This window comes from Macrobrachium rosenbergii, chromosome 14 (assembly GCF_040412425.1).
Source record: "Macrobrachium rosenbergii isolate ZJJX-2024 chromosome 14, ASM4041242v1, whole genome shotgun sequence".
NCBI lineage: Eukaryota > Metazoa > Arthropoda > Malacostraca > Decapoda > Palaemonidae > Macrobrachium > Macrobrachium rosenbergii.
Window position 1 is genome coordinate 23320706 of NC_089754.1, and position 14439 is coordinate 23335144.

Below are 14439 nucleotides of genomic sequence, written 5' to 3' on the forward strand. Positions count from 1 at the left end.
GAACCAGAAAGACTCATTTAGCAACTGATGTTACTATACCATAAACCAAGACCTATACTGAAGACAATGAAAAGTGTACTGGAAGAATTTGTGCTCTTGGTTGTTTATAATAGTAACAGCTGCAAAGGGGGTGCAGATAAGAGGCATCCTGGGAGTTGCTTTATATAGATAACTTTGTATACGTGACAACAGAGAAATGAGGTAGTGTTCATAATCTTCTGTTTTGTTTTTCCTCCCAATGATACTTAACCAACTGAGGAATACTGAAAATAACCAAAATGTGGAGAGTAGGATGGAAGGGACTGGAAATAAATGTAGGAAAAACAAAACTTTAAGGTGTTTGGAAAGGAATCAAAAGAAAATGTACAATCAGGAAAGTGGCTATGTGGTTATTGTGGGAAGGTTGTGGTGTTAACTCTGTACTGTGCACTGATTGTAACAGATGTATCACAAGTGGGGCTCAGGTAGAGCATTTGTATTACCCTGGGAAACACCAATTAAAAAAAAAAAAAAAAATAAAAAAAGTAGGAAAGAGAGAGAGAGAGAGAGATTTTTGATAGGGTGTGACCATGGAAATGTTAGATTCGTGGCTGGATTGCAGTGGGAAGATGTGCAGTAAACCCCCGTATTCGCAGGGACGCGCCCCCCCCGCGAATAACTAAAATCCGCGAATACTTAAAACCCCTCTAATAAATACTTAGAGTTGCCTATTCTTATAGTTTAAACACAAAAAAACCCTCTCAAAATGCTTATGCCTGAGTATTTTAATAGTTTTCTCACAAAGAGTGCACTTTAGTCATGAAAATATGAACATACAGTAATCTGTGAATATTTCTCAATGAAAAATACCACGAATGGGAGAATTTTCTGCGAATAATGGGTACGTAACGTTCCACAGAGAAATCCGAGAATATGCGAGTCCGTGAATAGTGAGACCGCAAAAAACGGGGGTTTACTGTGGTATCTAGTGGCTTGAGAAAAGATTGAGGTCTTAAGGATTGAGATTTTTTTTTAAATGTGATAGGGAACACTTGTCATTACAGCAATAGTCTTGAAGACCTGTAGGACAACCCAAGAAATCATGAAGAGAAAGGAACAGGTGAAGACCTAGACTTGCTGGGAGTTCAGCTAGAAAAATCTTATTTAAGCATAAAGCCTCATAAAAGGGGAAAGCTTATGTAAAAATGTTTAAGATGATTAAGAATAAGAAAGGTTAACAGCAAGATATATGTAAATACAATTATACATAGATGGAGGCACTTAGATTGCTCTAGGATCATTGCCATTCACTAGTTGCATTTTACTGTAAGCATTAAAATGCTATTTTCTTTATTGTTGAACTTGAGATGGTGGAAAAATAACAGAATGCACATTTGGGGGGTTTACTGATTTGTAGAAAATAAACAGAAAAAAAGGGGTAACAGAAATTCATTTAGGTTATTTCATAACCTGTTATAAATATTACAGGTTATTTCATAACCTGTTATAAATATTCTATCTTTGTTATTACTCTATTCTGACTAACCATAAAAGATAAAATGAAAAGCAGTAACTGAGAGGAGAGTAGCTTTTATTTGTGGCCCAAAATCACTATTATTCCAGTTCATCTTTATTTCTCATAACCTAAGTCCATCATAGAAAGCTGACTGTGTAACCAATATGAATCTTTCATAATGAGTTTCACTTGAGAATGTAATGAGATTTATTTTAAATTTTGCTGGGAAACCTAAAGAGTAAGCTGCATATAACAGGGCAAAGAATTGAAGCTTAAAACCAAAGTGGATACAGTAATGAGTACATACCAACCAAACATCACACTGTTCTACCCAATACTTACCCAAGACATTGGTATTTAAGAAACAGAATGCTAGAAACGCATTCAAAGTGTTGTACATGAGGTGTGGGATTTAGGTAACAGAAGTTTTGGTTTCTAATAAAACCTCTAGCAACTGTAGACCATGAAAAAACTAAGCTTTACAGCAACATAAAATAAAACCTCAAAAGAACTGGTAAAAGCATAACTTCATACACAACTACCCACCTTGATGGGCGTCTCCGCGGGTGAGATGCATTAGAGTTCGACTGATAATCCTGACGAGCTGGATCGAAGGACCAGTTGGTCATGGTGTCTCTATAAAATGCTATTGATTACTTTAAGCTCTGTTTTTCAATTCCCATTGTCAAACAATTCTTAGCTGGACCACCGCTAATTGCAATATTTCCACAGTAGTCACATACTACATACTGTACATTATGCAAGGGCAGATACAATAATGTTATTAATAGTGTGTAAGATTCAATTCCAGTGACTAATAGAATTTATGTCTATATAAATTTCAGCTTAAGAAGCAATACCCTATAATGTTACAATGGTGGGGATGGCTATATTCCAGTTCAGTAATAATCATCTGAATCAACAGATACATATATGGACAAACTGAAATAGAATTTTATCCTTCCTGGTAGAACAGGACAACTAAGTGTAGTTTCACTTTTATCACTGTGCTTGGGTTTGAATCCCATCATAAGAGTAAAGAGGATACAGTATTTATTTATGTCCGACCTAGATTCAAAGCTTGTCGTGATGTACTAAGAAGTGTGAGAATACCGAGACGAGATGATTCTGGAAATAAATACATATGTCTGTACATAGACATACATACAGTCACCTATAACCAACCTGGTGTACAGTACACTCAAGAGAAATCAAAAACATGCCTAGAAAGTAGGAAAAAATAAACAAGAAATTTCAAAATTTTAACTTGTCAAATAATCACCAAGGGACTAGAGCCAACAAATTGCAGATATGGCACGCTAAGGGATAATAAAAGAATTCATCTTTTCTCTTTCCGAAATTCTTAATTTCTGGTACCATAGTTCCATTCGCTCAATGTGCATGCTTCAAAATTATCATAATTTTGATCATCAACTGCATTCAGAGCCTCCCAGACTCCACTATCCAATACAGAGCACCTGTTTTGAATATTCTGTTTATTCAAAGTCTTGCTTTCTCTTTGTGAGGCTTGATTTAATACCACATTTTCTAGGCATTTTGTTCCTGTTGTGACCAAATTCAGGAACATCATCTTACTCATTAGTTAAATTGTTGGAACAAGAGAAGTTCAAACTTGGTACAAACATTTTCTATACAACCAGGCTTGAGTGAGTATAATTTATGGATTACTGATCTTATTTGTTATTTTTTTTAGTTTTCTTAACTTCTGCTTTTCTCTTTCTCTATTATTCTGCTTTCCCCATTGGGAACCTTGGTCTTGTAGCTTCCTGGTTTTCCAGCTAAGGATGTAGTTTGCCTAATAATAAAATAAATAATGATAAAAATGATTTTTTTTTTTAAATAAATTTTTAGGTATTTACCTTCCATCATTAGCTTTATCTGTGGCTACTTGGTGCAGATTCGGCAAGTGTTAAAACTGAAAAGAATTGTTAACGAGTGAAATGCTCCCAATAGTTACCCACCCTTTAGGGGGAGGGGGTAAAACAGCGAGTGTTTTGGTTCATCAGTTGGCTATTAATCTCTTAAGAGGGGAGGAGGAAGGGCTCTCAATGATGGATTTTACCATAAAATTCATTATTTTTGAGGTGAAACTTACCCTCCATCATTAGCCGACTCCAACATTGTGTGCTGGAGGAGGACCAGAGATTTCCCTATAACCAAATTATCAGATATTAAAAATACAAATGATCGCACAGCAAGTTCTTGTCAGAGAGAATCTTCATCAGGTAAGGTCCAGTATTGCAAGGAGGTGGAACGTGGACCCTCAATATAGCCATTGGTTGAGATTGTGCAATGCAGGATGGTAAGTTTGGCCTCTGTACCTCAGGCCTGTAGAGTTGATGGAAGCTAAAACCAAAACTAAACATGATCCCTGAAGAGTTACCACTTACCTGCTGAGTTGCTGTGGCATCTCACACCCAAAAGACCACCAGCTCAGGATAGCTTTCTCCAATGAGGAGTAATGGCTCCGCAACATTAGTCCAACATTATTTACTCTAATAATGAACTTCGTTTGTTCCTACCTAAGAGAAACAAAGCAATTACAACTCAGCACAATCCTGCACTCAAGACAAGAGTATGATATTACCATGTACAAACTCCGATACATAAGGTTCTTACCCAGGATGGGGTCGATAGTGAAAACCTATACCTGTTCGTAACACAAAAGGGGGAGACTAGTAGAAACCTTCCCTGCCACAACTAAAGGTGCTAGTGTACAGTAGTCCCTGCTGGATAAGGCAGCTCTCAAGTAGTTAGAGGAGAACACAGATTTACACCTCCACTGTGCAGCCAAGACCTGACAGTCTAGGGAGAGGTGCTAATGAAAACTAATTGATGTTGTTGTTTTGTTCTAACATTGGGCATTTTCACCAACAAAAGGGGGCAATCCTCTGGAAACAATGCATGATGTGCTTCCAGGATTAAGGATTAATAAAGAAAACCATGGCATCTAAGACCTAGGAACCTAAGGATTCTTGACGGTGCAAAATAGGTTCTTACATTGCTTCCTTAATGGTTAAAATGTGATGTATAAATCTCTATGACCCTGACAGGGCATCAAAGAAACTCTTTCTCCAGGAGTCAGGGTCCCTAAAGCTGGGACAGAGAAAACTCTTGGAAGAGCTTTGGTCTTGACATCATCTTAGCATGAAAGGATGCATAAAAAGATACTTCTACTCTGGTGAGTGAATGCCCTACTAACGAATAAATCGAATATAATCCACTTGCTCTTCTGGCAGAAGGCACTGCCCCAGAAGGAGTGTTCTATGAAAGAGCCTTGAGAGAAGCCTCTGGGGTAGAAAGGAGGTGCCACTAAGGAGTTTTAAGCCAAAGACTAGAGGTTCCATAAAAGCAGCTTAGCAGAATTTCCAGCGATCCAGCTGAAAAGCGTGAAAGGTTTTGCTCAAGTCAGCATGGATTATAACCTAGATGTAGGAAACAGAAAACCCTTTGTCATTTCTCAATACATGCAGACCATTAAATATTGTTAATCTTGTTAATATAGGAGTGCAGACAGGGACTACTGCTGGACTTGCATCATAATCTATACAGGTCCAGCTATAGTGAACAAGAAATTAATATACTTTTTTCTTTTGTCATAAGGAAAAAATCCCTAGATGACATAAAAGTCTCTGGAGCTCAGGAGCTAGACAACAGTTCCACGAGGTTAGTCAGAGCATTTCGATATTTCCGTAACGTTTTCCCCTTCCCCGCCTGACAAAGCAGATTACTAAGGAGGTAATGCATGGGGATTTTACTGAAATGTGGAAGGACTGGGAACTAATGCATCCTCTGGTACCAAAGTGCGATTAGAAACATGATGGAGTTCCCGGAGCCCTCAACCCTAGAGTAACCCCTTCAACAGTGGAAACACGGGGGAGGTATATACGAATAGGTACGTCCAATCCTGAATCCCAGTGTCTACTGCCCAGGCTTGAGGGCTCAGAATTGGGGAGACATTGATTCAGCTTAGCAGCATATAGATCAATGAGGGGTTGCCGAACAACCCTAATTGCCAAGCAACCTATAGGGAAAGATTAAATGCAGGAGAGTATCTGTCCCGGATGACTTAACATGTCCACCATATATACAGTCAACCAGGAAACACCTGAGGCATATGTGAACCTTTCCTCTCCACTGTTCAGAAGCTAAGTCTGATGATGGCTCCCAAGGTTCCGAATTTATGCCCCACCTTCTAATATTTCTAATATAAGCTAGAGAAGGGACGCCCAAGGAGACAGGAATTATTTAAATCCCTTCTAGCTATGACTCCTTGCAGTTAATGAGAAGACTTGTTTCTACTGGTGACTGCACCTTGAAGAGACTGGTTCTCAAAACGCACACCCCTCCTCATCTGAGGCAACCGCATACAGTGAGAGGTCTGGGTTCAGGGACTCTAAGGACTTTCCTGCGAGAAGCAATACAAAGCAAAATGACCAATGAAGGAAAAGGATCCGTTCTTGGCTTTACGCTGCAACACAAGGACTGGCCAAGTCTCTCTCCATGCCAATGCAACTGAAGAGGTAACATCCAAAGTCAAGTACTCGGAACTGACTTCTCCACAGAAGAGAGCTTTAGGCAAAACAACCAGCATTAGGAGGCATGCACCTGAGGAGAAGAATTCTCTCATGATTAACATCAGATTGTCTACTCGAGCTTGTGTTAGACAACCTTGAACAAAACAGAATCAATCCCCATGCCCAGGTAGGCCACTCTTTGCATAGGTTAGAGATGACTTCAGACCTTTTTGTAAAGATAGGGCCTTGCCAAGCCCCATACAGGCTCTCTTGCCCTCACGCAAACCCCCTGGACCTTACATAGATAACCTGTCATCCAGATACAGAAGTAACTTTACTCCTAATAAGAAAACATACATTTAGGGGATAGCACCCCAGCAAATATTTGGGGCAAGGAACTGAGCCTGAAACCAAGAGCTAGACATTGATATGTCTTTTCCCCAAAGTCAAAGAGTAGGCACTTACAGAAAGTTGATGAATGGGGACACAACAGTACATGTCGTTCATGTACCCCTGTAAACATTCATGTCCTTTCTCCATGGAGATTAAAGACTGTGGAGGTTGACATGGTTGAGCCTGTATATGTCTGGGACCATCACCCAAACTCCTATGCCTGTCACTAGGAACAGCCTGTGTAAAAAGGCCAGCAAGGTAGTTGTTACTACCTCTTATGCTATCTTCTCTAATGGAGAAAAAGACTTCCTGACCACCACCTGTCTCTTCTCTATGATGCTCTATATGACTGAAAGGTTGAAGAGGCACTGAATTCCTAAAAGGAATGCAAAAATCCTCCTTTACCAGGGAGTCTATCAGTGTTTCATCACTTGAGTGAAGCGGTCCAATCTGGAACCATCAGCACACGAGGGCTTGATACGCTAATCACATTTAGGAATCTTGAAATTGTGGAGGAAATGCACAAACCCTTTGGTAGAAGAAAACTGGATCCTTGCTGCCAAAAAAGGACATTTTTTTTCCTCTTGATCCCGGAAGGAAGACCAGGGAAGGAGGTAGAATTGCCCAAAGTGCATTTATGGAAAGAGGAAGAGGGGACTTTGCTCAATGGACTGGGAAAGGAGGAGCAAAGCACTAATTCAGTCTTCTGTGTTTCCTTCCCTGTCCCTGCAGTTATCACAAACAGATAGCTTGTTGCCTATTCTTTCCCAAAGTTCATCTATCCCACCCCAAAAGAGGCCTTGTTAAGGAAACCAAAGCCTTTAGGGATTATCAAAGATCCATGGCCAAAGGAGGTAGTCCGCCACACTCCTACAACACTAACAGTATCCAGCACAAAGCACTGAAGAGAACAGCTTCAATGGCATTAGCAATATTTTAATACATATCCTGACCCTTGAAATGAGAAAAGCGGCTTAGCAGACACAACTACACCTCTCTTGGCTGGAAAAACAAGGACCCTAACAGCTGGATCAGGAAGAGAGGGGGGAAAAAAATCCCCTGCTCGAACACCACAGACTTCCTAGCAGATGGCACAGGATAAAAGTGAGGATTTTCAAAAGGAGAATCTTTGGCCAAACATTCCCACTGAGTCAAGTCTCCCTAGTACAGAAACAGATAACTTAAAGGAAGGAGTGGAACTGTCTAAGAACAACTGAACTAATTCCTTAAAACTGAGTGGATAGCCTACATATTCCCATTCCTAAAAAGGAGGCAAAGGAGAATGTTGACAGGAAGGGCAAGAACAAAAGTAGCCCCATAATAAATGGTCTCCCCAAATCAGGAGCTAAAGTTCTCCTAATCCAGCTGACAGAGAATTAAAAGTAAAAAATTAAAAGTAAAAAGTTCTCTCACTAATAGGACTCACAGACTCCTTGCACAGACTCACAGAATCATCATGTGGACTCACTGAAGCTTCGGACTAGCTAACGCCCATGTGGAGTCGCAGACAAAAGTGCGGACTCGTAGGCAATGAAAGAATGAACGATGTTCAGTTACCTGGTATCGTGACAACTGGGTCATTGATGCCGATATCAATTAAGTGAACAACCTAATTGTTATAAAAACAATATAAAGATAAAAGAAAATGAATTAAATATATTTTTGGGAGAAGACCAGCGTCAATAATAAATCTAAAAATGCCACTGGCATCATACATCACATCCTCTCCAAGGATCTTGGCAAGGATGAACCTGCCATCCCGACCAAGAGCCTCAGAGAGGTAATGGCTTCTAATATCTCCAGGACTGGGGCACTCAAATGGCAAGTGCCTCACAGTCAAGGGGACCAGACAATCCTCACAAAAAGGTTGATTCTCCCCGGCCATCAGAAAGCAGTGTGTTAGGCAAGTATGCCTAATCCTTAAGCAGCAAACAGCCATCTCCCATCTTCTAGGCATACTGCCACACTTCCAAGGAAATACAACATCCATAATTTCTTTCATTTTATTTTCTCCTATACTATTCCAATGCTCTTGATACAAATTAATTATAAATTTTTTAATGCTTGGGAAGAAATCATTATATAAAAGTGGACACCTTCTTGGAAGTAAATCTAGAGCTGCTGCTTTGGCCAATCTGTCAGCTTCTTCATTTCCATTCATACCAGCATGTGCTGGAACCCAACAAAAATTAATTTGTGTTCCTTTTTATAATGATAAGTGCACCCATTCCTAAATTTTTAAAACCAAGGGTTAGCAGTGTTAATAAACACTAAGTGCCTGTAATGCACTCTTAGAGTCGCTAAAAATTGTAAAATTTTTTTCATCAATAATTGCTATTTTTTCAATAGTTTTTAAAATCCCAAGCAACTCTGCCATAAAAACAGATGTTAAAACAGGAGGTGCACCTTTGGTGCAAAACTTAGTACTAAAAACTCCAAATCCAATGCCAGAGCCATCTGTGAAAACACAAGTTGAATTCCTTATGAACCTCACTGTGTTCCATAAATATGGAACGGACCTCTACATCCGTCATATTTCTCTTAAAACCATAAAAAAAATTTACAAAATGAAATTTCTGTTAATTTCCATGGTGGGGTTACTGAAATTTTATAAGGAAGCACCTCATTTCTACTAACATCAGTGGTGCCAAGTAACTGTTTAAGTTTATACCCGTAAGGTTGTGGACATTTAGGATGCATCTCAGTGCCTAAAATGTCTTTCGCTTGTTATAATTTGAAAGGCTAAAGAACTGGGAAGGCTCTGCATCCTATACCAATAGTGAAGGATGGATGACTGGCGATGGAGTTGTAAGGGCAACTCCTCAGCATCAACCAATAGGCTTGATACTGGCAAGGTCTTGAAAGCACCAGTGGCCAGTCTAGTGCCTGCATGTTGTATAGAGTCAAGCATTTTCCACCTGCTGGGGGTTGCAGAAGAATATGCATCACACCCATATAGCAATTTTGATAAAATCAGGACTTAATGCAACCTTAAGAGTATTTGACAGTCTGCACCCCAGGATATATAAGCTAAAACTTTAAAAATGTTTAAAATCTGACATTTTGTCTTCAATATCTTTAGATGAGACAACCATGTTAACCTATGATCAAAAATTAAACAAAGGAATTTGGTTTCCTTTACACACGGAATTCTTTGGCCTTTGATATACATACTGTATATCTGGGTCTGGATGAAGCCTACGAATATGGCAAAAGTGGACAACAACTGTTTTGCTAGTCAAAAATTGAAACCCATTTAAATCTGCCCATTTAGTGATGTTATTTACTGTAAGTTGGAGCTTCCTTTCAATAACAGACATCCTCAATCCTGCAAATGATATAGAAAGATCATCAACTAATGTGTGTGCAATACATCATAAGGAATATGAGGAGAAATATCACTGATAGCAAGTGCAAATAGGGTAACGCTAAGAACGGCTTCCTTGCGGAACCCCTTCTTCTTGGAATTTACTTTCTGAGAGTATTTCCAAATCTAACTTGAAAGAGTTGACATGTCAGAAAGGCCTTAATAAATAATGGCAGTTCTCAAGTCCTAACTGATGGATAGTTTTAAGGATTCCATATCTCCATGCTGTGTCATAAGCCTTTTCAAGGTCAAAGAATATAGTAACAAGGTCAAAGAATATAGTAACAAGCTGCTGCTTCGACGCAAACGATTCACATACAGATGACTCAAGAAAAATCAAGACATCAGTAGTAGAATGAATTTTTCAAAATCCACACTGTGCCGGTGATAAAATATTGTTTTTTTCTAATACCCAAACAAGCCTTGCATTGACCATCTTTTCCATAATCTTACAAAGACAAGGTGTCAATGCAATTGGGCAGTAGCTTGCAGATAAAAATTTCTCCTTTCCAGGTTTTGAAAAGGCTAGAATTAAAGCTGGTTCCCAAACTGATGGGCTTATGAAAAGCTTAGTGTTCTTACATACATGCTTAATCATTGCATATGGAACCTCACCAGGGCCTGGGGCTGCATCTGTACATGTTGACAAGGCAGAATCAAATTCTCTCTCAGTAAACGGAACATTGTAGGATTCTTCTTTACTAGATGAAAAATCAAGTGGCTTTTGTTCTTCCATGGAATGATGTTGGAATCCAGATGTTTCTGATTTCTGGGAAACTTTTTCAAAATGGTCTGCTATTTGTTACTTACTTCCAATGCACTTGTGATGTATTGCCCATTAGCCTTTAATACAGGGGGAAGGCTAGGAATATATTTGCTGGCTATTTTATTGATGCTTCTCCGTACAGCTGAAGAAATAAAAGGTGACCATGATTGGCGACAGGCTGCTTTTAATGCATGCTAGAACTGTGCTCTACACTTTTTATATACTATAATGTTGTGTTTTGTTCGATTTCATCAGAATCTAGTTACAGCAGTTCTTGTGGCCCGGTGAAGTAACTGGAGTCCAGGCGACCACCAAGGAACAGGTTGACAACAGAATAAGCCAGTGATTTTAGGAATGGAATGCAATCCACCAGTATGAAGAGTACCATTAAGTAAATCAATGGCATCATCAACACTGCTAAACTCATCCACATCACATTCGATTTCACCTAATTCCCTGAACTTATTCCAATCTGCTTTATCCAAGCACCAGCGAGGAGATCTATGCTCTGGTGGACTACTATTGCTTTTAATGATTACTGGTGCATGGTCACTAGTATGCCAGTCATCCAACGTTCTCAAGTGAAAGTCAATAAGGCAGTTAAAACTAACTATGGATAGGTCAATACATGACAAAGTGCCTGTTTGTATATGAAAGTGAGTAAGCTCACCTGTATTAAGAATCCCTATGTCTTCGTTTTCAACTAGTGATGAGACGAGATTGCCTTTTCTATTAGCTAAAACATCACCCCCAACAATGGATGTCAACTGTTTATGTCTCCTACAAGAAGAAATGGTTGAGGAAGTTGATTAATCAACCCTACTACATCTTTATAGCAGGAGGTAAGTAGAGAGAGCAGACAGTACATTTTCTAGTTAATTCTACTTGCACTGCTACTGCTTGAAGGGGAGTTTGCAGACTTAAAGATATCTGAGGAATGTCATGGCGAATATAAACCAAACTCTCTCCATGACTTTCTAATTGAGGATTATAAGCAGTTCAGTATGTGTAGTGTATTCCCTTGGACAAGGAGTATTAACATCCAACATCGTTTCCTGTAAACAAATAAAAAATGGAGAGAATTCATGCATGAGCATCTTAAGCTCTTCATACTTAGCCCTCAGACCTTGACAGTTCCACTGCAATATGGAGGAGAAAATGCTGGTTATTTTCTAGAGGACTCTTTGAAAGACGTCCTCAATTCTGAATTTTTCATTTTAATGCTACTTTCTGATGATTTTTTAAAGGATGGTCGAGATATTTTTGGTTTTACACTCTTTATAACATTATGCAGCTTATCTGATTGGCAAGGATTGTGGTGTAGATCAACAGTGATTTTTAAGTGAATTATCTCATTGGGCGATTTTGATCCATTAACTTTGTTTAGAGACAACATTTTGTACCTATTACTAGGTATTTCAGCATGTCTTGTAACTGGAGGGGAAAAGGAAGCTGGTCTCCCTCTTTTCCTATTGGAAGTGGACTCACTGCCTGCTACCCAGAATCTAACAGACTCACAGACAACCTTGCGAACTCACCGCTGGCCCTTCAGACTAGTTTAGACTCCCAGACACCCCAGACTAATGGGTGATAAAAAGGGGAGAAATAGTATGAAAGCTGATATTTGGGTATAGTAGGATCTATTTTTAATAAAGAAGAAACTATAGACTTATCTCTAACTTCTTGACCAGGTGTTAATTCTAAAGAAACCCTAGATTCAAAACTGTTCTTTTACTCTTTCGTAAGTTTATCTTTCTCTTCTAATTCGGCAATTTACCAATCTTGCAATGATCATGAAGGTTGTCAGAATCGTATAACACTTCTTGATGATCCATGCAAGTTCATGCATATGTACGTCAGTTACTTAATATGCATGTCAACTACCAATCTGGTCTTGTAACTTGCCTACAAACACAAATTTTGGAGCACTTATCTACATGCCTGGCCTTGTTCACCAACAAGAGACAACTGATGAACCAAAACACTCAGTGTTTTACCCCTTACCCTAAAGGGTGGGGGAGTGACTATTGAGAGAAGGCTTGCTCGTTAACAATTGTTTTCAATTTTAACACTTGTCGAACCTGCACCAAGTAGCCGTGATGGAGAGCACATTTCACCTCAAAAATATATTGTATTATATATTTAATACTATGTTTACAGTTCCTCTTTCAGGGCATTAATATATGTGAATGAAGCAACCTGTATGCCTTAAATAAAAATAATTAAAGAAAATGTTTACACTTCTTTTCATTGTTAATGTATGTAGTTTATTAAACCTTATGTCGAAGGTTTTTCTTTCAGGGTATCAGCATAGCTACAAGAAAGGCATCCATAAGCCTTGAGAAAAAAAAAAAAAGTTATTTTGTGATTTTATAAATACTGATACATTCAGCGTTATAAACATAAGATTGTGATGGCTGCATCAGTATTCAATGTATACATACAAATTCCATCATAATGTATTCCTCTAACAAAAAAAAGAAGCATCAAAACAGTAATTGCATTTACACTGTTAAAGTATTACATGTAATTTTGAGAAAATATGCGTAGGTTTGTAACAGAAACACATACCTTACAAAGGACAAGCGCTGAATGAATATGCGAAATTTTGACCATATGACCCAATGCTAGGGGTAAGTAAGAGATTTAGCATTATTATGATAATGTAGAAATCACTGAAAACTCATTAAAAATGACAATTATAAAAAATTCACAAAGACAAGCTAATAGTAATGCACAAAACTGTGCACATTATCCATGTATATAATATACATTATATATATAAATATACATACATACATACATATATATATATATATATTATATACTGTATATATGTATATTATATATATTTGTCAAATTATAAATATAAATCAACTATACATTTTAAAAAAATGTGTGCATATATGCATGCTTACTTTTTCTGCCTGGGTGCATCCTGATAAGTTTTTAAGTTGTAGCCTGCAATTTTGAGGTCAAATGGCAGAGCACAGAAACAATAACTGTATATAACTTGCAAATGATAATACATTTTGATACACTTTTCCTTTTTTATTACACCTGCTTCTGTTGAATCATTAATATACATATTTCCTACACTGAAGAGTGAACATTTTAGTAGTATAAATGATGAACCTTTAACCTTTTATTTATTTTTCCTCTTACAACTGCACATCACTGCAAAACATGAGTAAACTTTTCAATCCAGAGCAGTATATTTAGGAGTGCATTTCAATAAAAAAACAAAATACTTGTAAATTGAAAAATAAATACAAAAATACAAATGATAATCTCCATAAAACAAACTCTTAGCTGAAATAACTGACTTTGGAAGTGATTAAGAGAGCCAGACTCAGAGACAATGGACCAAACACACTTACCACCTGGCTTTGTTACTGATGGAGCCTTGGTACCAGAACCTAATTTCATGTTGACTTGTTAAGGTACAGAGAAAACCTGATATGGTAACTCACCAACTAATGAAATTACATCATGTGAGATTTTTTATATATAATTTTATATTTTTACCAGTTGGCATGAGACTTTAGCTCAGTTTTCCAATTAGGCTATATTAATGGGAATATGACTAACTGCAAAATAATTTGTTAGAACCTGATCATATATGATCATAAATATGAGAAGACTCCTTTAAGAGCTTGAGGCAGGAGAGACAGGACTCCCATGCAAACTTATGAAGCTAATTCATAATACCATGGCCAAGATAACTTGGGGTCTAGGAATAGTACCAAACACACTTTCTCTAATATGCAATCAAACAGCTATTGGTGAAGGAAGTGTTGTATCATCATCCATACATTTCTAAAATACTTTTCAACATAAATTTTTTTAGCTGTCAATCACATTTACTCTTACAATAAAT

At 38.0% G+C, this 14439-nt stretch overlaps 1 protein-coding gene across 4 annotated transcripts in view; it reads right to left on the minus strand.

The window, feature by feature from the left end:
- Positions 1-14439, minus strand: part of LOC136845783 (RNA-binding protein with serine-rich domain 1-A-like) — a 75082-nt gene that overhangs the window by 28378 nt on the left and 32265 nt on the right. For 2 of the 4 annotated variants that reach the window (XM_067116097.1, XM_067116098.1), the window contains exon 6: positions 2042-2131. The exons of the other annotated variants lie outside the window; for them this stretch is intronic. In XM_067116097.1, the coding sequence (XP_066972198.1) occupies positions 2042-2131 (90 nt within the window). The remainder of the gene's footprint in view (positions 1-2041; positions 2132-14439) is intronic. 4 annotated transcript variants of the gene reach the window in all.